Raw genomic sequence first — 27,858 nt, forward strand, 5'->3', positions numbered from 1 at the left:
CCCCTCTCCCTCCCCTCCTCATCAGAAAATAAACTGAAATTTATTTTTTTTCTTCATTTTGTGGCCTTTTTTTTTTTTAGCAAAAGAATACGATCCGTGTCGAAACAAGCAATGTTTTGCATTTGTCATCTCCTCTTTAACCCTTCACAATGTCCTTTGCAGATGTCAACGGAAGAAAACAAAAGAAACCTGAACACAACTTCAGTTGAAAGGATTTAAGTTATAGCAATACGCACACTATCAAGTGTACAATTTGTCAAGGTTCATTTGATTCTAATAAAATACTTTTTTTTTAAAACCCATATACATTTCATATATTTATCTTTTTGGGGTATATGGATCCAAAAATAGACATTTAAATCATAAAGAAGAATGGGTGGATAGGAAAAGAGAAATAAAACTACAAAAGCTACGAATGGTTGTCCTCCATCCCCGAGGAGAGAGAGCGAGAGAGGACAGAGGAGAAAGAGAGAGAGAGACAGATGGGGGGGGGGGGGGGGGGGGGGGGTGTGTGTAAAGAAAGAGAGAAAAAAGAGTGAGAAGGAAGTGGCGAGGGAGGCAGGGAGTTAGGAGGGGATTGGCCAAGCTATACAGCGCAGTATGACACCCACTTTAGCTCATTACACACGTACAGTCGTGATCAAGGCACAGGGATCTTCTAAAAGTTATTTTTTTTTCAATAAAGTTGTACAAAATAATACATTTTACAGTCTGTACAAGAATAATAGTTCAGCAGTAAAGTAAAGACAGACATACAAAGGAGCAAGAGGTCGGGGAGGAAGGAGGAATGACAGAGGGAGGAATGGCAGGAGGGAGGTGCGAGCAGGTTGTTTGACCACATAAGTAAAAAAAAAATTAGTGTCCCGCTTGTTGTCATTATCTTCTTGTTTTTTTTTAATATTCCAGGTTTATTATATTTCCATTTTCTCTTAAAAACAAAAGAGCACTGCCAGAAAGGTAAGAGTGCGTATGGTAAGGTGTTGGATGGGAGGAAGGGGGAGTGAAAAGAGAGTGGGGGAGAAATGTGAAGATGAAGAAGTGAGTAAAACCCTCGGAGCAGAAAGAGCAGGGTTGAAAAAAAAAAGGAGAGAATGACAGAGACAGAAAGCGTAAAGATAAAGAAAGAGAGCGCACAGGGCACAATGGCACAAAAGTCTACACAGACAAAAACAGCTGTGGAGACAGTAAAACAGGGTCAATCATGACAAGATGAGAGTTCTCTTTAACTTATATGGTACTGTACTGTAGAAGGATGCTTTTTGCCCTCCGTTTGTCAAGTTCCATAAAAGATGGCAATTTTTTTTGTTTCTTTTTGTTTCAAACTCAATATATTCTCCTCGTGTTTTGCTCCACTACCAGCAAGGCAAAGTCAGGTGGCAAAACAATTCTGTGGAGAGGCTGAGGGACCGTCGTCGCCCCTGTCAAACGTGTCCGGACTCCATCAGAGAAATTCACATCGAAGTCGGCTCTGTCCTGTATTTGTGAACCCTTGCACCCCCCCTGCGGCCTGACTGGTCGCAGCACACACCCATGGTCCGTGTAGTCTGCAGTAACGCTGCTGCTCCTCGGGGCTCGGCGGCGCAGTCGGTCACTCAGTCGGTTTAATCTCAAAGCACTGTGCCGGAAAAATCCGCCAGCAGCTCGACGAGCCTGCTGCTCGTCAGCAGATCAGTATGTTTGGGGGCAGCCACTGCAGTTGCGCAGTCCGATAAAAAGCAGATGTGATACGTTTCTGTGTGCAAACAGATCTTGTGTGGTTGGATTCATGGATGTGTGTAAGTGATAGGAAGGATTTGTGTACACGGTTTGAGTCCAGTCCTGAGCACAGTGCTTGTGTTTTTTGTTTTTTTGTTAGATACAGTGTTCAGCTGATCTGTTGTGACATGTTTATTTTCTATTTGCAGTAATTCATCATTTATCTCTTTCCTAGTTGCACTGAAATAGTAGCTCTCTCAGTTTTCATCCCGACCTGAACAAGAGGGAAATCTTACAGTCTCAACCGCAGCTAAAACCCTCCCCACTGCAGGAAATACAGTCCAGACTGAGCCAGTCAGGGTTTTTTTTTTTTTGGAAAGTTGAAGTTAACTGGGATGATGCATGATGTCGAGAGATGAGGAGCTGGGAGCATGGCTGAAGGTGGAGATCAGAGTTTGTTCATGTGTTCACCCCTCAAACCCTTCCATTAAAAAAAAAAAAAAAAAAAAAAAACCAGCTCTGTCTACAGCAGGAGTTTGCATCAGGGGAAGTTCTCGGTTCAGGGTGTGTTTACTGTCAGAATGTATATGTGTGTGTGTGTGTTTGTTTGTTTGTTTGTTTGTGTGTGTGTGTGTGTTTTGGCCCCCATTCCTTCATAAGAGCTCACACGCTTCTGTGGAAGAGGGGAGTTCAGAGACTCAGGGTTCAGGGTTTCTCATAGTCCGATCTGTTCTTGCGTTTTTTGGCCGAACCCCTTTTCCTCTCCCATCACAACAGCTCGTACTGCCGCAGGTGCATCCGCTGAATGATGTCTCGACAGTCGTTGAAGACGCGGCGGATGTTTTCTGTGTCGACGGCGCAGGTGAAGTGTGGGTAACAGTAGTGCCTCCCGTCCCCGCTTGCTGTGCTGATCCTCTGCGGATGGAGAAAGGAAAAAGGTGAAAAACTGTTGTGTCCATGTGTAGCTCATTAAAATATTCTATGTTTTTGTCAATTGTCCACAAATCCCATGGTCCAAGACCCAAACCAACAATGTGTTAGTAAGTCTCTCAACACTTGTTGGCTCTAAGCTGTAAATGCATTTATTCCTACTGAGGGACACATTTCTAACAACAGCTCACAAATACATTTAAATGTCAGTAGGATCAGTTCATTGTTGGTCTTATTAAAGGATTTGCTGATAATAAGAACAGTGGAGACTATTTCAAGACTTACCCTTTAGATTTACATGAAGCACAAAAGCATGCCTATGCACTTACCAGGAATTCATCTCTTATGAAGTACTTTGCCCTCGTAACACGTGGATCTTCTCCAGGCTCCGGTGTTGCTGAGAGAGGAGAGCAAGACTAATAAGACCAGATTTCTTTGGACACGCATTCTGTCTTGTTTAACATGAATCATCATACAACCAAAAGGATGAAAAGGCGGCTTCTTTTTTTTGGCGTTTATTTGTTAGTGGGTATACACAGTGATGAAAAACAAATTTTTCCAGTTGCTGTGGTCAAGTGTGTGTAAACAGAATGACCTCACAGGTGTGTATCAAGGATGACCTCTTGTGGTCAGTGACACTAAATGCACTGTCCCTCAAAGATGAAGTTTTTTGGAGGGATGACCGGACGAGTTGTGCACAGCTGTTTTCATAAAGGCCTCAAAGTGGGAAAAAAAACATTACACTAAAAGCAGATATATCACTGTATTACTTAATGTGTCCCTGTGAAAGCACAAGGAAGTTTAAACTGACTCAGGAACCTTTTTATTATTTTTTTTAATGTAAAAATGGGACATATTTGGCACAGGTGGTGGAAAACTGGGACATCTTGGTATTTTTCAGAGACGAGTCACTAGTTGGTACTGTTTGAGGCAGTTTGGGGTCCCTGGTCATCCTACTTTACAAACAATGATTAGATTATTTCCTGAAATAAACTGTTTCGAAAGGAGATCTTTACAAGTGGAAAAAGAAGCAGCTGCATTTGTACAGCTACTAACATGGACAGAGTTACCGAGAATTAAGGGCGAACTCCTCAGTAACATTCGCATGTTCCTGTCTAAATAAACAGCTGTGTGAGGTCAAAACTGTCTGTGGGTAAAAGTGGATCAAACTGTTGTACGACTGCTTACCGTCATCAGGTGTGGTGTAGCGAGCAAATTCAGGAAAGTATTCCTCGATTTTGGACTTTCCTGCCAGCACCTTCTCTGCTAGCAGGTCCTGTTTATTTAGGAACAAGATGACAGAAATGGTCCGCAGCCACCTGAAGAGAACAAAACACTCAGAATTAAGATCAAACACAGAGCCAACGAACTGTGTGTCTGCATGGACTCTTAACTGGAAAAAAAAAAATCTTTAAAGTAAACGTTGTCTGTCTAGATTCAGTATAAGGACGAAGGCATTCAACTAAATGACCACCTTGCTTGCTGTGATGTGAGATACCCTGCCAAATATCTTGGTAATTTTCCACCATTCTGCAACTTTTATTTGCTTACACGCCCTTGGAACTTGTAAATAAAGTACATGATCTATCCTTGATTGGTGTTATGCTGCGTTTGTTGCTAGGGAACCCCCTGCACTCTGTTATGCAATCATTCAAGAGAAAAAGCAGGTCAGTTCATAAAAAGTTTACCAGCCTTGACACTTAGCTTGGTCGATAGCCATTATCTGTCTGCAGTTACAAAAAAACAAAAAAAATAAACAAACCTTAAATTGATGTTCTGAGGAGGTTGTCTGATTCTATGTCCACAGACAGAGTTCCTTATCGTTTTGAAACAGAGTCCACATAAACACACTTTCGCAGAGACAGTTTTCCCACCACCTTTGCTACAGGGCAACAGAAAACAACAGGCCCACAGCGTCTGCCTCTCCTCACCTGTTGTTCCAGATGTTCTTGAAAAGGTTGAGTGCCTCCTGTAATCGGTTGGTCTGATTGTCCTCTCTGATCACCATGTTGTAACTGCTACTGGCTACCACGAAGATGATGGCCGTTACATCTGACGGGAGACGGGAGCGGGAAAGAGATACAGAGAAAATTCAGCCACGTTGAGGGACAAAGATATGAGCTGGGTCAAGTGAGGGGAAGCAGAAAGCAACAGCAGTTACCGTTAAAACACTGGATCCATTTCCGGCGTTCGTCTCTTTGACCCCCAACATCGAACATACTGTGTAAATCAAACACGAGACGTTAGTGTTAACGGGTGAAATACCGCCATCGTGAGGAGAAACTGCACACCTTAGATCATAGGTGTCAGACCTGTTCCACAAAGGGCCGTGTGGCTGCAGGTTTTTGTTCCAACCAATCAAGAACACACAGTTTGACCAATCAACTGTCTGAAGACTGAGATCAGTTGATTAAATGAGTCAAGTCTGGTGTGCTGCTGCTTGGTTGGAACAAAAACCTGCAGCCACATGGCCCTTTGTGGAACAGGTTTGACACCTCTGCCTTAGATTCTCAGAGCTGGCCCATTTGTTTATACTCACTGTCATAACACGTTTAGTACTAAAGCAATGAGTCAGTCTGAGTCATATACTCTAGTATTTCACTTTCCTTTCTATGTTTTTACTTACTGGAAATTAACTTTGTCCACTTGGAATCTTGTCTCAAAGATCCCAGAAGTCAGTACTCTGCACCGCAGCAAATCCTGGTGAAAAGGTTGTTAAGATCATAAAGATGCTCTACAGGATTTTGAATGCTTACGCTGCAAAATCTGGAACAAGCATTACACTCTGCAAATTACTTCTGTGTCCTGGACTTGTTTTCTAGGTCAGGGTGAAAAACTTGAAGAAAGTGGAACACGAGATGTTTTTATTTTCTGCTCCCATTTCTAGACTTGCACGGGGCAGCTTGAGTACAAAGACAACATGAGGTTCATAGTTGGTTTGGACAGTTATTGCATTGCCTCTTTATTAACAGCAAAAAGAGGCAGAGCTGTTCATCTCCAGGTTTAAAAAAACAACATAGATCAAGGTCCAGCTCCAACTCTGCTCCTTCTCACTATCAAACATGCCTGTACACTATTAAACTTTGAAATACTGAAATACCTCTATGGGAAAAACAGGTATAATGAGAAGTAAGTTATATTAACTATGTGGTGGCAGAAATTCACCCACCTGATCTGTTGGAGTGTAGTCGCTCTGTTTCACAATGTCAATCTTGTCTAGAAAGCTGAAGAGAGAGAAGAGGAAAAAAATGACAAGTAAGAAACTGTTATTGGGACGATATCACTGATCACGTAGCTGCTTCATATTATTGAAGATTAGCTGATGTGCTCAGGCAAAACAATCGGTGACAAAAAAAACTAAAAGCAACAGTCTGAGCATCACCTTTGAACAACTATGCATGTGTGTGTCGTGTGTTTCAGTAAAATGTCAAACAAAAGGTTCAGTTATACATAAACACCTCAGCTGGGATGTCATATGAAACACAGCAGCCGTTTTCCCCCATAGGTTCTGCATGGGACGTTGGAAAGGACTTTAAGACAGCATTTTTTACAGTGTGATTGAGACTCTCCATTGACACCAGCATAAATGAAACTATAGTTTGCTCAGTGGGCGACCTTCAATGCAGAGGCATCCTCCCTGCTCTTTCAATAGCCAAGGAAAACACTAGAGCACTCGTCCACTATGTCAAAATGTAAAATGCATCAGCACATGTGCCAGAAGCAAATAAACATACACAGAAGTGATCAGCACAACACAAAAGGCAGGAGATTTTAAAAACGTCTACACTAGTATAACATCTGTTCACTTTTGTTTACGTACTGTTCATTTCAAGTTTCAGGAAATTCAGCTCTCCTCCTTGATTGGTTCACAATCAAGACATTATACAGTGGTTGGGAGAAACAAAGCTACAAACAACAAAAAAATGTCCAGAAAAAGGTGGACTCTCCAACATTAGCTCTATTTCCAAATCAACGTGCTAATAACATCCCAGATTGGTCCAGCTGGTCAAAATAACCATCTCATCATCTTTCCAAATGAAATTCCAGGTCCCTGAAGGCGTAACTGTTTCAAAGAGTTACTGTTTGGAGCCATTTAGAGTCACAAACTTGTAAAGTGGCCCAGTACTGGTTTGATTATTTAGTCTGACATGTTAGTTTGCATCATCGCATCGCATGTGAATTAAGCAAGGAAATGAGCAGTGAACTTCTCATCTCACAACAGAAAGAGGATCAATTGGCTCATTTTCTAAAAACCTGTGTACTCCTGCAAAACCAGGAGAAACAGAAGGAAACCGAGATGGTCAGAGGAAAAACCCACGTGCACACAGCAAGTGCACGTGCAGAGACAGAGACGAGAGTGCACGTGGAGTGAACGTTAAACAGAAGGAGGGAGAGAGAGTGAGAGAGAGAGACAGAGACACAGAATGAAAGCGTAGTGGTGTCTGTCTGACATTACAGAGCAGATTTCAAAAATAGCTCCCCAGCGCCCTGGCCTCCAGCATGGTTACCATGGAGACCCAACCACAGGCGCTATTAATAGTCTATCAAGCTCCCAATCTGGTGCGGCTGGAGTAGCTCCAGAAAGAAGACAGACAGACAGATGGAGATGGAGAAAGGGAAGACAGAGGAGGAGAAAAAGAAAGCGAGAGCAGGATGAGTTTGTGTTTGGTGCTGGATGTGTGAGCAAGGAGAGGGAGGGAACAAGAGACTGGACTGTACCATCTCAACCACCTGAGGGAGAAATAAGGGGCAGAGTTTCTCCTCATGTAAACTTTTAAGGAGACCAAGACCAACCTAAAGTGCTAAATTAAATACACGTAATATTAGCTAAGACTGATGTACTGATAATAAGCAGCTCGGGCTACGGGGTCGTAGTCCACAGCTGAACAGCGAAGGTATCCTTCTCAAACACCACCCCTCCTCCTCCTTTAAACATCCTCTGATCTGCAGATGACTCAGCCTTGGCCATGTTTGCTCCAAAACACTGCAAACTGCTGCTGTTAGATGAAAAGTATTTCACGACAATTTCTCTTTTCTGTCTTTTTACCTTTTGCTTTGGAAATGTGTAAAGTGGACAACAGTCTGTCAGTTGTAATTATCTCTGAGCTGTTAAAACAAATCTTCAAAATCAATCTTAAAAACACATATGTATCATTAACATACTGCAACATACTGTCAGCTGCACATATTTGCTATTGTGTTTGACACAATTTGAGTGTAAGATGTTGAGCACGTGCATCAATAAAGCCATAACATTTGCAAATGTGTAAGATCGCTGCCTGTGACTCCTGTGTTGCCTCAACTGGTTTTTAACTGGTCCTAGTTGGTCCAGATTATCTGCTGGGATTGCTCCACGCTCCACCACATTTCTACTGATAGAAAGTTAGACGTGTGGCTTACTAACATAGAGCAAGACTTTTGTGTTAGGACAAACAAAGATGTTGTTAATATCGGTGGTATGCATGTACTGACTTAATAAAGGAAAAGAAAATACACAGAGGAAACCAGAGAACCACTTTACGTGAATCACTTTTCTCTGTATGCCAGTGTAAAATAACGTCTGGTAGTTACACATGGAGACCGAAGTAATATCTCTGAAATTAGTTACTTAGTGGGCACAAAGATTGTAGTGGTATCCTATGGCTGCCACTAGATGTTACTGAAGAGCCAAATAGCATCTTTGACTGTACATGAACTGTTTACTGCTAAAGATACAGGACACTGAAATAAACAAAGCAATAAGAAAACAAGACAAAGACTTCAAATTGTGGCTGTAGGTTTCCTCTGCTAACCTAAAAGTGGTTGTCTCCAAACTGTACACCACACTGAGCAGACTGTGAGAGGAGGAAACTCGAGTGTGACTCAAGTTCTTCACACAGAAAAAAAAAAAAATCATTTCGTGACGTGTTAGATTTCTAACTGAAAAATGATGATGAAAAACAATGCAAAAATCAACAAAACAAAAATCCCAAAATGTTTAGCTTTTTATTGGTGTAGAGTTTTAGGTAACGCAGATCTTATTTTCTTTGCATTATGTGATAGGAAACTGGGATTTGGGCTGTTGACATGAATTGGGCTGATGACTTGACCTTGTGCTTCGTTGTTTAGCATTTTAAATGATTTCTGTAATTAATATAGACAAACAAATTGAGGACACAATAAGAAGGTTTACTGATAAAGAATATAACTGATTATAAGCCTCATAAAGCCATTTTGTTTTGTAAGACTGGTGCAGCATTAAACTGTACAAGTGTACCTAATAAATTTGCATCTCAGTGTAAACATCATGCCACCACGGAGCTGGACTGGCAGGTGGTTACTTACTATTGTGCACAGTCGATTAGCTGGTACTCGTTGGATCTCTCGTAGCACGCCCTGACCCCCTCATCCTGCCACAGCGTCTTCGCATGGTCGTAAAACTCCTGAGGAGGGACAGGGAAACACAGAAACATGTTACTGTTAGGAGGCAGAAACTGGTCTGAGAAAACTGATGGAGAATTACAGAGGAGTAACGTTCATTCTTGCTGCTGTGGATGTTTACTGGTGTCACTAAGATGACACCTCATGCGCTGGTCAGAAACTTGTTCAAGATTAAAAAAAAAAAAAACACACAGTTCTGTCTCATTGCAGGCAGTGATATGTGCTTGATTTAATCTTGCAAGCTAACACTTTATCTGCTGAAACAAAGAAGGAAAGTGTTCCTACGAGCAGGAGGTGTTCTTTATTATTTACCGTGCATTTTACACCAAGTATGACAGCTATGACAGCTATGACAGAAGTGAGAAAAGAGGCCAGGGATGTCTGTCGTCCACAGTGCGTGTCTGAGGGCACAGGGCACTCAGCGTTTTTGTTGACACCACATGCAGTGTACGTTGTGCCTGGGCCGTGCCTGCATACGTCTGTACAGGTAAATAGTGGTGGGGTGAAAGAGATGCACCTCGCCGTACACAGTCACTACAGACACACTCACTGACATGCTGGGACACAGTGTGGATTACCCACTTCACGTATTGTGTTCTTTGTACTGACTGGACAATAGGTGTCCTCTGTAGATTTCATATCAAGGATGTTACAAAGCTGCTGAAAACACAGTGATCTGGACAGTACACATGGGTGGGTACCTCGCACAAAAACTTACTAACAACACACAGCCACATTGTGCGCCGCATACAGTACTGTCTGCCAACAGCACCCTAGAATACACAACCGCAATAACGGAGACACTTAATCCGCAGGATTCAAATTCCACAGAAATGAAAGTGGAATGAAATGAGTCCTTGTACTTAATATTTTGTATATATTTAGGATGCGTTTTAAAACACATCTTACAGTCTGCAACCCTTTGCAGGATTGAGGAAAATCTACAGGGTGACACGAGCGCTTGGTATCCTTTGAAAGATTCTGATAGTGGTGCCAAAATACACGGATTTGAAATTATCTACTTATATTAAGTCATGTCTGATCACATCTTCTTGTGGGGCATTCCATCAAGGAGCCGAAGATTAAACTGACATTATCTCATAACTCAACAACCTTAAAACACAGAAGTCATGGACTTTTGTTTTCTGTTATGGTGATACTGTTGTATCCTTAACTATGATGTGCATTAGTATGACTTGTACATTGTATTTGATAAGTATATTATAGATTTAGCCATAAAATTGTGTGTCATGTGATTTGCAGCTGACCACAGGCTGCTGAGCACACACCTGTTGCGGCTCATGTAATGAGCGAGCCCGAGGAAGCCACAAGGCGAAAGGCATCGCTCGCAGATTTGTAATCATGTACGACTGTCAATAAATTAAGATGATCGAGACATCCGTTGTGTGCGCTGGAATTTCAGCTCAATGAATCCTTACACAAGTCATGGACACTGACTTTGTTGCAATGTGATTATTTGTAATGTGGATCAAACATAGACGCTCCTTCTGAACAGCAATAAAAATGACTGAGGACGTGTCAGTTCACTGAGAAACAGTGGCTCTTTTGTTCAGTGAGTATAATATCAACAGTGATGTACAACCTGTAATAACATAATTCTATCAGGACAAATATCACTGAAAAGTGCTTGTGACATTTATATTATCTGACCTGCTCCATTCAATCTAATCCTGTCCAGACTGTGTTTAACTGGTGCTTGGGGAGGTGTTCACAGCTCAGTGTGTGTAAACCTCGAACTTTTACTGAAGATGTGATCAGTTAATAATCTCAGATAAAGAAAATCCAGATAGTGTTGAAATTAGTGCTGATTAGTCAAGTTTTCATAATCAACTGAAGATTTAGGTCATTTATCAAGCAAATGGCAAAACATTCGTTTCTAAAATGAGGATTGTTTTTTTTTTAATCACTGATAGATTTATCAATAATAATCATTAGCTGTGGCCTTAAAACCAAGTGTCAGGTATGTTGATGTAAAGATGAAGTTAAAAAAAATTACAGTGACTCATCAGTGTTTCTTCTATGAATAGGGCTGTTTAAGTTAATTAATGGGAACTCTGTAGTTGATGTGTCCATGAACTGTCCTAATGCAGACCAAACACAGACTACTTTCTTCCTCCAGAATGGGAATAAAGGGACGTCCGTCTGTCTCACTCTTATAGGTAAATATATACACACACACACATTTTTTCAATTATATCAGTTTAAAATGAAACAGATCAATCTGCTGTGTGTGAGATCCTATGTAGGAAGCTATCCAGTGCTTAGTAAAGCATAAAAGACAAGCAGATAAATCAACAATGTCACAGTCCTCACTGCAAGTGATGAGGTGCCCCTTGAGGCCTATGAGCGCAAGCATGCACACACGCACGGGCGCACGCACACACATCCCCCCCACACGGACAGACAGACAGATGGTAATCACGGTATCAGCTCCGTCCCTCTGTCTGTCAGGCAGATCCCCAGGCAAACCAGAACACACTTTCGCCATCCTGTTTTATAACTTGGAAACTATGTTGCGCTGGTCATAAACAAGTCAACCAACCAAACAAGTAAAGCCAAACAGCAACCGTAAACAAATAATTGCTTCCCAACAGCTCAGCGTGAGTGGAATTCCTGGGTCAGCAGGGTGATTTAGCATCTCGCATGTGAAAACGCACAGATTTGATTCCTGTAACAGCTGATTTGTCTTAATGAGGTGTCACTGAGTAATTTGGTTGCGATTAAGTTGCTCACTCCATATAAATCACTCAGAGTAACAGCGTGAGCTTAGTGCCAACACGTAAATAAATGAATAAATCAGTGTATGTATTGAAGATGGCCTCCTGACTCAAACATACATGTGCTGCCCTCTACCTTCATTTCTAAATAAGAGGTTTAGCTAATATGGTTAAACTTCTGAACTGTGCGAATCCTGTGTGATTGTTGGATTGTAGAGTATAGAGTTGCCACATTCAAGTCCCTGCATTTCTGTATCTCTACAATTAACTGATTATTCAAAATGCTCCATTTATGTGAAAAGTCAGGTTATAAAAATCTAATTTTCCTGCCTTTTACTTCTTTTGCGGTGAAGAGATGTACATTTATTCCACATTAAAAGCTCGAATCCTAGTAAAGCAGCAACTAAATATTATTTTCCTTATTGAATAATATTCTGATTATTTTTTGATTTATAGCTTGTCTATAGATTATCAGAAAACAGTGATAAATAAATAAGTTATAATTTCCCACAAGTGACGTCTTGAAATGTTTTCTTTACTATCATGTGTGACAAAGAGCAACATCAAATTCTCATATTTACGAAGCTGGAAACAGCAAATGTTTGGTATCTCTGCTTAAATAAAATTCTCAGTTCGCAGTTCTCCATGTCAGCAAACTTATCATGTGTTTACAAACAGAGAACTCTTTTAATAATCAGTCATGCGCTTTAAGGAAAAAATAAAAAACTTGTTGTAATGCTTCCTCTATCCTCCTCTCCCCTCCTTGCTTCCTCTCTCTTTCTTAAAGCCTCCTTTTCGTCTCTCTACAGTAACTGTCACTTTACAGCAATGAACCCATCAAACTGGCCGACCACGCAAAGCCCAGTTCTCAAATATGAGATCTGACACTATCAATCCCCTTAAGGAGGTCACAGTGCAGCATCAGCTTAAAAACAAAGCCACTTGCGCTGGTAAGCAACAAGTGTCTTGCTCAAGGACACTTCAGCAGGGTTGATGTGTGGCTGCTAGTTTGGTAGAACAGCTGACCCTGTTTGCTGAAGGTCGTCATCTGTGACTGTATGGAAAGAAACAAGAGGCACTTCAGCTGCTTAATGTCCCTCCATAATCACCATCATACATTAAACACAAGCAGTTGCTCTAATGAGCTCGTTATGCCAATTAATGTATTAATTAGAAGGCCAGCCAGAATACTCTTCTTCCAATAACACATGGATGCTATAAATATGATCACCGCACACTGAAGTATTAAAGGACCAATGCTTTAGCTCCTTTAATACTAATTACAACACACTGGATGTGACATTACTGCTCAGTACAGCACCAGGGTTTTTCAGACTTACAAATATGTGACATTTCAGGAGATCACTGTCTCCATTCATTTTGTACCAATATGAAAATCAATTTCCTATCAAGAGCATGAGCATCAGTTCAAAAAAAAAAATTAAAATTAAAATGATCATCATGTGCAAATATAGTTCAAACACAGTTCAAAGTGTTCTTTAAAAACAAAACAAAAACCGACACACACAGCAACAACAAAAATACATAGACTGTGAAAACAATACGGGTCAGCTGCCAGTCTCTAGTTTTCCCCAAGCAAGTCTCACAGGTAAACTGCAGTTTGTCTCAGGTGTTTTGCTGCCACTTATTGTCTAATTCTCAGTGGATTTTGGATGAACCTATTCATAAAGAGTCTTGTTTTTGTGGTGAAAACATGAATGATTGTGAATAAATATTTGTTGCCATACATTTCTACATGTACATGTATATGGTTTGTGATAAATGTGCTAAACATTCAAACACGGTATCGTATGGCATTTTCAGGGCAATACGTTTTTTGGTAATTAATATGTAAATGTATGCATCAAGTTGCTCCAGTATTCAATCATGTACTCTATAAGGGGAACCTGTGGGTGGTGTAATTGAAGATTTATCATGTAGTGTAATTTGGTGATACAGACAAATAGGTGGACAGATGCCTCTATGACGACATACTACGTACCACGGTGGCCGGATGTTAAAATGAAATGAATTCCCTCTGTTAGAAAATGAACTGCAGGCTGAGTGAATTGAAAAGTGAATTGCCCCACAGGTGGCTGTGGATAAACAGTGAGACTTTGAGGTTTGGTCTCTTGCCCCGGACAATTAGTTAATGGGAATGAATGGTCCACCGAGAATACTAAACCCGCACAGACATTACCCATCAGGTCATTAGTAAACCTCAGTGTCTGCTACCTCTGCCAAGGGATTAACACCTGGAGTATTGGGACAATTACCTACTATCATCTACTGAAACACACGCAGCTGAGGATCCCTGCACACGCTGCCAGTGTATTACATCGGCCACTGTTCTGCACCACAGTCAAACAGGACAAGCACCATGAGATAATCGGACTGGTGGTTAAACCAATCCAATCCAAACCAAGGCAATTAACTATGCATGTCATTATAGCCAACAGGTGTGATAATGAAAACTTCAAAAATAAGACCCAGATGGTAAAAACATTTTTCCTTTAAAACTGGTGTGAAGGTAACTGGTGTGTTTGTGTTTGCAGCTTTGCGGACATTGTACTACTCACAGATGGAAACTCAAAGTCCTTCTGGTTGACGAGGTTGAGGACGTATTCAATCCGGTACTGGCTCTCAGGGCACGCCAACTGCACTGGGGGTGTCAGGTTGCTCATCGCTGTTACTATGGTCTGTCAAAAAACACACAAACCCAAAACATAAGACACTCATTTAAGAGTGGTTCCCAAACAGACAATGAATAAGATTTTTGATATTAAATGAAAAACACGACTGCTTGCTTTATCTGCTCATAGGTCTGAGCGGCTCAATTTAGCCTAATTAAAATATCTGAAGCAATTTTAGTGTTTTCATCTGATACAAACAAACATGACACCAACACAGCCACTTACCTCAATAGCCTCTTTAATATTATTCTTGATGTCCTGAATTTTTTGCTTCTTCTCTCTGAAACAGACAAAAAGCTTCAGTGACAATTATGTTCAGTATTATTGCTGTACGTCAGTAACATACAGACATAAGAGTGACTTCAGACTACAAGTGAGCAATACAAAGAAAGACTGAGATCCACTGACTTTAATATATATTACTGTTCTTGTTGGAGACCTGCCACAGACAGACCTATGATAGTGGTTCTTTATACAGATTTTTCATTTGAAGCCCCTTATGGAACTCAAAGAGAAAAAAAAACAAAAACCCAAAATCAAGTTTGACCCATACCAGGGATGGTCAAGCTCCAAAATCCTAGATGCTGCATTTTTCAAAACAGAAGTCAACAGCATATTTCATTAGATCTTTTGTGCTGCCGAATTACACACCAACAGTTCATTAACACATGCTTTCTGTTCAGTTTTTTTAGTCTCAAGCTTAAGCCAATATGCCCCAGAGGATATCATCAAGGTTGCTTTGTCAAACTTTGGAAAGCTTCTCCAGAGCCACAGAGGACATTATACAACTGTTTTCACATGCTCAGTAATACACCAAGTGATGAATGAACTGCATGTGTTTGATCCGTGCAGTGTAATTTATTACTTTTATGCACTGGTGATTTTCTCTGTACACAGTATTAGCAACTATGCAGATGTTTTCATGCAAAAGTGTTTACACCTCATGGTTCTGGATGTAGTAAATATAGAATAAGAACTGTGTTTGTTTGAGTCCAACTGCACCAACACACAAGTTACAGACTGGACAAAAACACACAAACACACTTAACTACTTAATAAACTAGTACTGATTGTATAGTGTTGATAGGAATAAAAATCAAGTTAAAATCAGTTGTAGTGCATGAAATTTGTCACTTCTACTCATCATTTTTTCAAACTGACATCTAATGGACAAGTCAGGGGAAACTAAGATCTGTCTGAGTGGTTCTGTATCTACCGTAGGTAAACAGCCATCATAAAGGACCCACTGCCTACATTATCACGTCTACTCTTCTCTTGAACACAAAAAAAAATTGTTTGCAAGTATTGTTTTAGGAAGGAGTTCCATGTTACCATGACAAGGTACACTACAGTGCGCTGCATTGAGTTTGTTTTTAATCTGGGAAGGGTAAACAGACATTCATTGACACGCGTGGCAGAGAAATTATGTCTGTCTGCTGTTAAGGATGGCTGTTTGTACAAGACATTTGGACTCTCTGTGACAGAAATGTTTCTAATAAAGGCAACCAGAAGACCAGTTAGTCTATCTTTCACCTTGAGCCTGCCAGGACAACACCGCATTGTGTTTACAATAGTTCTATATCAGTGACAAAGGACGAGATGGGCCTCTTTGTTCTGTGCCAGTTTTACTTTTGTCACACGGGACACTGCTGCACTCGTCCAAATCTATGCAAAAATCTAGAAGAGCATCAGACCACTGAGAGACCACAGCTCGCCTTAGCTTGGTTGATCAACTTCTATAGAGCTGTCCGATTTCCACGCTCATTTATTTGATTATTGAAGACAACAGCTGGACAGTTCTTTCACAACTTCACCTAACAAGTAAAATCTATTTAGGGGTCATTGTCCAGGTTATGGCTGCATGACGCATCAGATTTTTAGAAGTCGAGCACCAGAATGAAAGTGGTTTCTATCTGTCTCACAAACACACGCACTGACACTTTACAGGCAGTGTAAAATGTCAGACAAGGGGGAACTGGTTTCAGCTGTGAGGAATTTTTTTGTACCACAACCGTTTTAGTGTTATTTAGGCTTAAAATTCTTACATAAATTAGGGCGTGGTTATGTTGAGTGACAGCCCCATAGACAGGCACTGGAAGTTAGCTCTTTGCTAAAGCATCGGCTGGGCTAGGCGGTTACAGCCAGAGGCCTCCGGCTACCTCCGGCGGTTGACAGTGTCCGTGTTTGTTTGCCAATGTTCGGATAGGTTTTTGTGACAATATGGCTTGTTGTAGTGTAGATGGCGCAGCTCAAATGCCCATGGTTTGGTCACAAAACCGACTCCCCGAAACCAATGGGTGACGTCACGGGTGCTACGTCCATGTTTTATACAGTCTATGCGTCAGACTAGCTATACATGTGTTAATTATGTGCCTCATTTACACAAAGAAAGTAATTACAGTAACAAATTAAACATGCATATGCAGATATGTCCATGCTGCCGCCTAAAGGCAAAGAAAGTCATAACTACAGAACGTTCAATGCTGTCTCAAACAGCACACTTTCTTCATATCTCTGGCTTTAGGTCACGCTTACATGAATCAATTAGGATAAATCTTGATTTCTTTAAACAAAGGTGAAGAACAATAAAGAGGATTTTAAATTTAGATACAACTGAACATGAACAGGCCATAAATGAGAACATATATTCTGACGCCACGCTACAACTCAAACACAAAATACACACAAACTCTCACACTAAATGAATATACTTCTGGCAAATAAGCCTTCATAGGACAGGCAACAATGAAGGTGCTACTGTAGGCCTATTTTGGCCTATCACAGATATGTATCACAACATTTGCTCTTTGGAAAATGCATTAATATCATGAATATAAATATAAGAGGTGTATTATTCTAACTGCTAGAAAGTGTGGCTTTGACAAAACAGGAGTAAAATGCACAATTTACAATGCGTTTGGTCAAAATTTGGACCAGAAAGGCTTGAATTAAATTACAGTGAGTTGTAATATTCCCACTAAAATAATTTCCTGTAATGGACTGAAAAAATACACAGACTTGAATAGAATTTGTGTAATACTCATTGACAAATGGTGCCAGAGCCTGAGAAGCCTGAGGTCACTGTGCACCAAGAAACACAAGAGAGAGCGAGAGAAAGAGAGAAAAGAGGGGGGTAAGACAGAGTTTATTGGGTTAGGAGGGAGATTGAAAAGGCCTTGTTTACATTTTCAACCTGATAGTCATTAAAAATCACATGGTCGTGTGCGTGCGTGCATTCTCCAGTCTTGAGAGTGTGACTGCATGCCTGTGTGTGGTGGTTAGAGAGAGAGGAAGGAGACAAAAAGACATGACACAACAAACCTGTTACAGTGTTGACGTCTCGTGATACGTCAAGGTGAATAAAAGCAGAAAATTAGCTAATGTAAAAAAAAAAAAAAGATGATGGGAGCTTATGAGCTGGTTCTGAAATCAGCATCGCAATAACAACATTTTTGTCATAATTCAATGTGTCAATGGTGTGGACTCTGTCTTTAAAATCTTGTGATAAGTGATCAAATTTATATTAATTACATTGAAGAACACAGCCTGAGCTGCTGAAAACAAATGCACAGCCGAAAACAACATCCCATGAATGCACAAAAATATGGCACTGTATCTTTGAGCATCGCTGGTTGACAAATTCTACATTGGCGCTGCAATGGAGGACAAGTAATTCATGTATTGATTGTTTTGTCAGTTAACTAATCAATCGTTTAGTCAATATAATTCAATAACAGTGAAAAGAAGATCAGAAGATTCTGTCAGTCAGGTTGACAGATCTGTCTTCAAATTACTTGTCGGAGAGGAAATAAGTAGACTCTTGAAACTTAAAATTTAAAGTGGGCACGATCAATATTTCTATATTAACAAGGGAGTTAAACATCAACATGTGAGAGGGGATGGCTCATTGACAGACAGACAGACAGACAGACAGACAGACAATCTTTTACTTAACAGCTCCAGTAATGAAGCTAGCAGTTGCATGCCTTGCCCAAGGGCAGCTCGGTGATAGTTGTTGAAAGAATAGAGAGAGCTGAGTCAGTCATTCATTCCTTTTCCAAATCAGGCCAGCAATTGGAACCAGCAGTCTTCCGGTCACAAGCCAACTACTCTGACCTTTAGGTTACCACAACACTCAATCCATTCACACAAAATCTTTTATCACGGGCCTCACTGAACTCTTTCAGTCCCAAATCAGTAAATTTATGTCCTGCCTCAGGATCCAGGCTCATTAAAACATATTACTATGCTTGTCATGTGGAAACGCACAAGCAACTCGCCTGTAAGACTGTTGTTTTGGTTTTAACAGATCTTCAAAAACAAAGGTGATCCACTGTTAGGCACTTGAAAGATGAGGTCTGAGCTCACACTTACAGTTAAGCACATACATATGGAGCAACATATATGGATATATATTGAGTTTTACTACACATAAGGAAACAAAAAAACAGTGCGTGGCTTGATAAACCAAAAAAAAAAAGAACAACCAGATAATCTGAGCAATGTCACAGATCGGACTGGGAGTGATGAAGCTGTATGTGTTTCTGTGTCTTGTTAATGAAGACATCCACCCACCCGTACACACACACATATATTCTTGCTCTCTCTCTCTCTCACAAACACACACACACACACACACAGACACACACATACACACACACACACACACACACACACACACAGTTCAGTGTTGTCGAGTCACGCGCTGGGTCATACGCTCTTGTCTGCCTTAGGTGCTGATTTTCTCTTCTAACCTTGCAAAGATGCTTCCATCCTCATCACAACCACCACAACACTACACGCCAAGTCACTGACATACAGAAACAAACACACAGAGGGAACTTTCCATTTTTTTCCCATTGGCACAAGCACAAATCAAGTATGCCATCTGGAAACCAAAAAGCAAGAAAAAGAGAGCGGAAGAATTGTGATCTTTTGAAAGAAATACTTGAGAGTTTGTGTGTCTAGAGACTAAATTGAAGAACTGAAAATGAAAGAATACCAAAACCAGACAAATCAATTAAGTAAAAGCGATGTGATGTCTACTTCAGACACTGAGGTGCAGAAACTATGTGTCTTGACATGGGACAAAAAAAATAAAATAAAATAATTCCAGATGCTAGTTTTACTGTGTTTGGGTCAACAAACTGGTGTTGGAACAATATAGCCCAGAAAGTTTAGACAAACACATGGAAGCATTACAGAAGGCTTAGCTCCACCACACTTCCTGCTTGGCCTCCGTGACACAATGTATTTTTGCACAGAGGGTTTGTTACACTGATTTTTCTGAAATGTTCAGACACGATACGCTTATTGGAAGACTGGAAGGAGCTAAATGTTGTAAAACTGTACTAATATTTGAACTACTAGACTCAGTCATACCAGCTAAAAGCACAGCCTCATTAAATACACACTTTTCGTCAAAACAATCAAGCATCCATCGTCTCCACCTGGCAATATCGACTTGTATTGAATGTATAACCTCACTGCTCCAGGCTTGGCTTTGCCTCTTTTACCATCCATTTCTGCACTACAGTCTGACTAAGTTACCTCTTCTACCATCTTCCTCTATCTTTTAAAAACAAAAACACTGGTTATCTGACAAAAATAAAGGTTTTTCTAGTGAGAACACACTTCGTCAAATTACTGTAGACTAGATTCATACTGTATTGGCTGACTAGCATTGTTTGATCCAAAAAGTAGCCTTTAAAGACAGCACCCCAATTTAAGAGCTGGCTCCTATTAAGTCCCGGGCTGTTTAATTTCAGGCAAGCAGTCCTATTGTCAGCATCACGCAATCTGCTGCATGCTGGCTAATTGTTTAACATCGCACACAGCCAATTCTTGTTAACTCAGAGTTGGGAAATATCACGTAACCATAACGTGTTAACCAGGTATTTGCATTCAGGTGGTCATTATTTACTGGTGAATACACAAAACATAAAGCTGACTGATTAAAATGCCAAAAGACATTTAGATACGTTTAGATGTTTTTTTCTTAAACACATCAGTCTTGCAGATAAATAGAGGATTTATGTCTATATCAATATAATGTTTAAGTGACTGCCCTTACAGTGAACTTAAGCATAATTAAAATAAAAAAATTAATTAAAACAAAAAACAATAACCAAAAAAACCCCACACCATTACTGGTGGTGGAGGTACAGATTCAGCCTGGACACTGGCATCAGCTGGTGCTTTCAGCAGATCCGGCCTAAACCCTATTTTTGATATGTGTTCATGCTCAGCTACTTCTGAGCCTTTACTCATATCATACTTACTCTGCATTGAAGCCGTTGACATGTAGGATCCTCATCTGTTTCACTATGGTGCTCTTTCCTGACTCTCCAGCTCCTGCGAGAGAGAGAGAGAGAGAGAGAGAGAGAGAGAGAGAGAGAGAGAAGAAAATATGGATGTGTTAACATGTGAAACAAGACCGCACACATGTATACACACATTGTTGGGGACATAGATCATACACATTTGTCTGAAATACCACTTCACAGTATGTGTACAGTAGTTCCATTTCCTGTATTTGGATGTAAGTACTGTGCCCGACTAAAAGGTTTTCAATTTGGAAGTGCTTAACCTGTCTTGTCTGTAATTTACCATATTCTGTGGGAAACTTTCAATAGACAAACAACAAATTTCCTACACAACTGACTTTTTTTTTGTTTTTTAAAGAGAAAACTGTGCTTAGAGGCAAGGACAGAGCTGCTGCATGTCATGGCTGAAATAATACACTAGATTATTCCACTAGATACTGTGATTACAATCACAAGATTATATTTTTAGACGTGATCATGACTACCTGCAGACTTTTCCATGAAAATCAAGTTTAAACCTTTCTCTCTAAAAGCAGACACTACAGTGTTAATCACAGAAGCGTTTCACAGACACTTTACTACTACAGACAACTAGCTTTTGAGACCGGCCAGAAGACAGATTCAAGACAGGTTCACCAACAAAAAGCTTCATATTTAGCTTTGGTTGTTACAGCGGGACATTCATACTTTTAATAATCTTCCCACTGCTTCGATGACACCACCAATATACAGTTGCCTGCAACTGACAATTATGTCATGTGACTGATTTTGAGGCACAGTTTGCAGGTTCGTTTGCTGCTCTTTTTGTTAGCGAGTGTACTCTTGTATCACTAAACGAATTACAAACTGTTCTTTTCAAATTTCTGAATTCACACCCCAGCACCGCTGCTAACAGCATCCTTCTAATAAACAACTAGTTCAGAGGCTCATCATATGCTTTTATGTCCTGTGGAGAAATTATGATCACAGGGTATAAACACAAGTGAGAAGAACATGCAATCACAGTTTATGATCCTTGTGGTCTGTATAGTATATTTTTGATCACCAACAATCATGTTTAGTGAATACGCTTCCATTTATTTGGCTGCCATGAAACAGTAAAAGGCATTCAGAGAAAGTGGTAGCATGTAGCACTGCTAGCCAGCATGTCACTGGATGACTTGTGTGAATCTACTGTAAGAATGAAACTCACAGCTTTTGTTCTGTAATGTCAAGCCGGCAGAATGTACAACTGCACGAGTGAGCAACTTAAAGTTCAACATTTACAAATTTTACAAGCTTTTTCACACTGTCCGACACCTTTTCTTGCCTCTAGGCCTTAAAAATAAAGACCTGACAATTTGATCTAATTAAAAACAACAACACTTACCTAACGACAATCCCGCTATTAAGTGGTTAAACTGACTGGAAGTTTTATATTTGGAGGCTTTAGCGAGCATTTCCCACCCATGAGACGCATTTGTGGTAGTCAGGCACATTATCAGACAGGCCACAAAAGAGTCTGGGACTTGGGCATTTTGGTGGCTCAGCAAACTACAGAACATACCATGAACCCATAACATCATGCTCTCAAATCTGACTGATGACCTCATGTAACAAAGTCAGCTCTCCCATTTCTCTCCCATCTCCCTGTTTCTTCCCAAACTACATTGTCTGATGAAGCAGAAACGCCATAACATCGTGAAAAATAATGCCATTAAATAGTAAAGTGGAATAGTGTAGTGGTGATTTGGGGGGTTGTCCTTCTTCTGTGCTAGAAACCATTTTTGGCTGCATGTTTGAAAACAAACTCCATCAAGTGGGGCATTGAACCTGAATCCTTATGAGTACCAGCAGAACCGTATCCATAATACAAAGAATTAAGAACAGTTCAGTATTTCAAAGCAGAGTCAGTTTCTTAGTCTTATTCTAAAATTCTTTTTCAAAGATATTTAATTTATACCTTGTGCCTTTTTAAATACTGTGTTTTGTTTATGAAGCGCTCTGGAGGAGCTGTTTGTTAAACAGCACTGCATTTGCGAAATTTGAAATGCTTAATGGGGATCCTGGCCATTGGTGGCACGTTCAACAGGAAATATTCCCTCAGTCTGTCTGCTACAGAAACTTTAACATTTTAAAACCACACAGACAGACTTTTAAAAACTGTTGCATCTCCAAAGTAACTATAATACAAAAATGTGTTTTATTTCTGAAATAACCTTATAATAAAATAACCTGAACTCAATTTGAGAGACTTTTACAACACAGAATAGGAATAGCAAAAGTGTATGTAACTGTCATCAGGTGACATCAGAACAGCTACAGAGGTAATTTAAATTGGAGATGACTATTAGATTATATGATTATAAGATTATATGACTATAATCTACCAGTATTTTCAAGGGAAGCTTGAGTTTAATCAGGAAAGTTGTTGTTTCTTCCCTTGGAGAAGTTATGGTGGAAAACTTGGTGGCATCAGTAACTTTAATGACAAATGTCCTGATAACATCAGTGGTAAATTCATCTACTCTGTCCCTGAGACATGGAAATACAAGGACAAAATGAAAACACAGATGTAAACTGTGCAATATGTCAATGAACAGTCAGGGACAAGTCACGAGCTCTGATCAAGTCAAATGTGAATGATCTCTGGGGCAAGATTCAACACTAGCAATTTAACATTTACTGCATTTAAATAACAGATAACTGTAGTAGGACATTACCATACAACAAACATTTGCAGAGCTTTGTGTACACAGGATTGCCTCTTTGATTTGCAAATACTGTGGTGATACTGCATTAGAATTGGACTGTAAACTCAAATACTTAACCATCAAGTTCACTTCACTTGCTGAATGTCAATAAAACATTTAAATCTTTGGTCAGATTAGGTAAAAAAAAACAACAAAAAACCCCAAAGATAAATAAACTTTTTGATGAAAAAAAACATGCTTAGTTTTTTTCATGCCAGACACAAACAGACACAAATGTAGGACAAGAGACAACACAACCAATATGGAAATTAAAGCTCCTCAGATTACTGTCGTGCCTGTTTTTGATAAATCTGGTTGATACGTTTTACAAGTCACAAAATTAGCAAACATGGCTAGACTAAAAATAAAAATGTGACTTATTGGATAAGTGTTATAGGAAGTCGGAGGAGTTTGTAGGATCTCCTACTTATCCTCATCCTTGGTGGAGGCCCATAAAGTGAAGGCAGTTTATTATTTTTCTTTTTATATTCATAATTTATCCATTTCGGGTCAAATAATGTTGTCTAAAGGTTATTAAACCATCAACATAGGGGTTCTAATGTGTAAAAGTGTTTTGTCAAAAATGGATTTATAACACACTCAGTGTAGTCAGTGTAACATGGGCCACAAACCCAAAAAGACTTTGATGATGTGATCTATTTAATCCAATGATCTGTCTTTAATCCAGTGACCTGCATGGTTCTACTTGCATGTTACAATTATACTGAACAACATAATTCACTGAGCAACAACTTGGTAAAAAAAAAAAACATGCTAAAAGTTGTGATCTGCGAATAGATGGACAAGATGTGTGTGTCACCTACACATGACACATGGACTGATACAGCAAATGTCAGACAATGTATCACGTTTTGGTTCCTTGCTGCAACTTTCACTGTTAGATTCTTTACGGTAAAAATGTGGATTGTACTATTTCAGATACCATCTTTTCCCAACATAGATACAAACCAAGCACAAGGCCTTGCATACTTTACAGGTTTGCATTGAGAGTGACCCTTTTATATTTCATTTGGCTTTGTTCACCGTTCAACCTTATCGTCCAAAATATGCACAGGCCCACAAATGTGTGATAAAGTGAAACTGGTAGATTACATTATTGAAAGGCAGCTAACTTTATGGCAGACATCTTTGTTTAGGTTTTAATGTGGATCCTGTCCTTCTTCTTTCCTAAAGTCACCACAACTTCCTCCCAAACATAAATACTGCCGTGTCATACAATACACACCCTCACTGGCATTTCTGTAATCAAATATTATGATTTTTACAAAGAACACTACGACTTCTTAGAAGTGATAAGCCTGCGAATGGACATACGAGGAGGGTACATAAGAGAGCACGGCAGGGAAAGTTAGACACTCTTATTTGTCTCTTATGTAATGTAGAGACCCAGCCCACCTCCAGTTCACTCTTTGACACACACACACACAGCCACATGTTGAGTCTCACACATGTTCATGTCTTCATTAAGCAGGTTTCAGAGTGTTTTTCCTTACAGTCACACTATCTAAAGGCACTGTTTGAGCTACACACCCACAAACTGACATGTAATGTAACACTAGTGTTAATACAGCCAACTTTTCGGGCCTACATGCGTGCTTAGGACTAAAGTGAGTACTGAACACCATGCTATGTGGTCCCAAACCGATGTGGCTCAAAAAGGGCTATGTTCTATTAAAAAGTATGCACACATGAACTATAACCGAGCCCAAAACCGGTTTTTATTGATGTATGTGGTTGTTTATTCTATGATGACCCCCTGACAGCAGTTTACCCACCTTATATATTTACCTCTACATCACTGCACACTCTGAAATCAACCTATGGACTCTGCTACAGTGTGTTTTGGTGTTGGTAGTGGTGGGTTTTCATCCTGAAAAGCACCATGCTGAAAACCCAGCACAGTGCTGCATTTTTAGCCTTATGCAATGGCAAAAAAATCACACTGTTGACAATGTTTCCCAAAACAACATCCCAGAAGGTTATGCAGGGAGGAAGCAGAGCCTCAACTGTGCAGACTGAGGCCTTGTCTGTGAAAGCTAGCAGCAAGCAGAGGAGGCAGAAATTAACCCCCCCCCCCAAAAAAAATCAAAAATAAATAACACAAAACATACAACTCACCTAAAAGTAGTAGTCTGTGTGTCGCTCTGTATATCTGTTTGTCTTTTTGGAGCTGCTTCTCTATCTTTTTGTTTGCTTCTCTCTGTGCCTTCTCCTCATTTCTCTGGTCTTCGGTCTTACTGTTGCCCAAACAACCCATCTTCCCGCAAGAAAAAAGAAAAAAAAAAGGGGGTCCAGGGGAGGAGGAGGAGGAGGTGGAAGAAGAACAAGAAGAAGTGGAGGTGGTGGTGGGGGTATGTAGAAAGAAAAATAAATAAATAAACCAAACTAGTCTAGATCCCTCGTTTGACCCGTAGATTTTGGCAGCAATGTCACCCACATTTACACCGTTTAGCGTCCCTGGCCTGCTCCAAAAACTGTCCGTGGTGCAGCACTGGAGAAATTATGTGTCCATAACGCGTATTTTGCTGTCAGAGAAAGGGCAGGATACTGTTGCTGACGACACCGAGGCCGCCTTCTCAGTTTGCTGAATCCTGCTCGGGCTCTTTTTTTTTTTTCCTCCTTCACATGCAGTATAGTTTTTGTTTAGTTTCCCCCCACTCTCTCTCTCTCCCCCCGTCGACCGTGTAACCACAAATACTGTAATCCACAATGTCCGTTACGATACCAAAAATCGGGGCTTCACCTCGAACGGAGGCAGAATAAACAGCCTAATTTGCATCTCCAAAAAGCCCGGGTCTTGCGTCTCACTGCTGCCCGTGACAAGAAGCCGAACTCGGCGTGTCCGAAAAGCTCGCCCGTGCTGTGCCGCGGCTCGTTTCCACGTCTCCTTTCATGATAAACGTTTCCATAGGTGTACACTTATGCTCTCTATCTGTTTCTCTGACTCCCCGACGGCTGTCTTCGTCGGGGAGGAGGAGGAGGAGGAGGGGGGGGGCCCTGCAGGACAGGAGGAAGGAAAATAATATTTACACCCAGGCGAGCTACATGTGAGATATTCTCACTGCTTCCGTCGCCATCCGGCTCCTTTTCATGCTCTGCATCAAACCAGCCCTAAACAGCTCCGGACTCACTGCGGTCGTCTTTTCGGCTGGTTCCCCCACCACTTCCAACTTCGAAACGATCCAATATCCCCCGATTTGTCCTCCTTATTTGTGATGGCTGTTCCTTGCTGTGTTTTCTCCTCCAAAGGGCCTTCTCTCTCTCTCTCTCTCTCTCTCTCTCTCTCTCTCTCTCTCTCTCTCTCTCTCTCACTCACTCACTCACTCACTCTCTCTCTCTCTCTCTCTGCCCCTCTCTTTTGTTGCTGAAATGTGTTATCAGCCCCTCACATCACCACCGAGCCTCCAAAACTGCGCACCGACAGACTTAAAAAAAAAAAATAAATCCTTCCCTACTCGGCTCCGATGAATCCCTTCAAGAAAAAAAAAGATCATTAAAAAAAGGTGGGGGAAAGAAAAGAAAGGAAAACGTGACCAAGATGTGAAAATCCCTCGAAACGTATCCACGTTTCTTGCAGGTGAAACAGCAACACCCGCTGTCAGGCTCAGTTTGTATAGCCTACACACGGCCTATGTATGAGCACACACTCTCGTGCAGACATACACATATACATTTATAAATATATATATATATTTCTCTTCAATCCGAGGTGGGTAAATAGGCTACAGGCGTGAGACTACATGTGCATTTACATTCACAAAAAATAGGACACGGGGTTGTTGTGGCAGCACATTCCCACCGCGAAGGCCGCTCCCCTCCTGGCCGCTGGTTGTGGAAGGTGAAAGACAGGAATAACCAATTCTTGGAGGTTATTATTTTCTCTCTCTCTCTCTGTCTCTCTCTCCGAGAATAGTAGCTTACATTGAGGAGATAGACAGCGCTGAAGAGAGACGGGGTGGGGCTACGCAGCGCTCATTGAACCCTGGGAAGGAAGGACCGAGAGAGGAGGAGAGCAGAGGCCGCTTCGCCTCGTCACGTGGCCCGGGCGCGGGGCGGCGTCAGCGGCTCTGCGGAGAAAACGGCGCCCTCTTCAAAGAAAACCACCGCGCACGGTCTGGAGGGTGGGAGTCATGCACAGCAGCCGGGCCAGGGGCTCCCACAGCTTTCTGCACAGCCAGTGGTGGGAGAAGGTACGCAGATGTGTTGCTTAGGTAAACGTACAACCGTGTAATACTCTATTAAAAGTAAAGGTCCTGCATTTAAATTACTGGAAGTATTAGCAGCAAATGTACTTGAAGTACCA

The 27,858-nt window shown here is 40.8% G+C and overlaps 1 protein-coding gene across 1 annotated transcript; it reads right to left on the reverse strand.

The window, feature by feature from the left end:
* gnas (GNAS complex locus) lies at positions 1-26,818 on the reverse strand. Its single transcript, XM_041055330.1, has 12 exons — positions 25,674-26,818; positions 20,758-20,830; positions 14,702-14,756; positions 14,363-14,482; positions 8,950-9,047; positions 5,795-5,849; positions 5,252-5,325; positions 4,787-4,845; positions 4,557-4,677; positions 3,814-3,944; positions 2,955-3,022; positions 1-2,610 (listed from the first exon to the last, which is right to left on the reverse strand). Exons 1-12 carry the CDS (start codon positions 25,810-25,812, stop codon positions 2,464-2,466), a joined length of 1,140 nt encoding a protein of 379 aa, XP_040911264.1. The 5' UTR covers positions 25,813-26,818; the 3' UTR covers positions 1-2,463.
* Positions 26,819-27,858: the final 1,040 nt, after the last annotated feature.

The sequence above is a fragment of the Toxotes jaculatrix genome, chromosome 2 (genome assembly GCF_017976425.1).
Source record: "Toxotes jaculatrix isolate fToxJac2 chromosome 2, fToxJac2.pri, whole genome shotgun sequence".
NCBI classification, from domain to species: domain Eukaryota; kingdom Metazoa; phylum Chordata; class Actinopteri; family Toxotidae; genus Toxotes; species Toxotes jaculatrix.

Bases quoted from the DNA above. Each gene is read 5' to 3' on its own strand.
- gnas (XM_041055330.1), bottom strand. From the start codon at position 25,812: ATGGGTTGTTTGGGCAACAGTAAGACCGAAGACCAGAGAAATGAGGAG. The intron at 4,678-4,786 runs GTAACTGCTGTT...GTCTCCCGTCAG, and splicing joins ATGGATCCAGTGTTTTAACG to ATGTAACGGCCATCATCTTC. The intron at 3,023-3,813 runs GTAAGCAGTCGT...CTCCTCTCTCAG, and splicing joins CTACACCACACCTGATGACG to CAACACCGGAGCCTGGAGAA.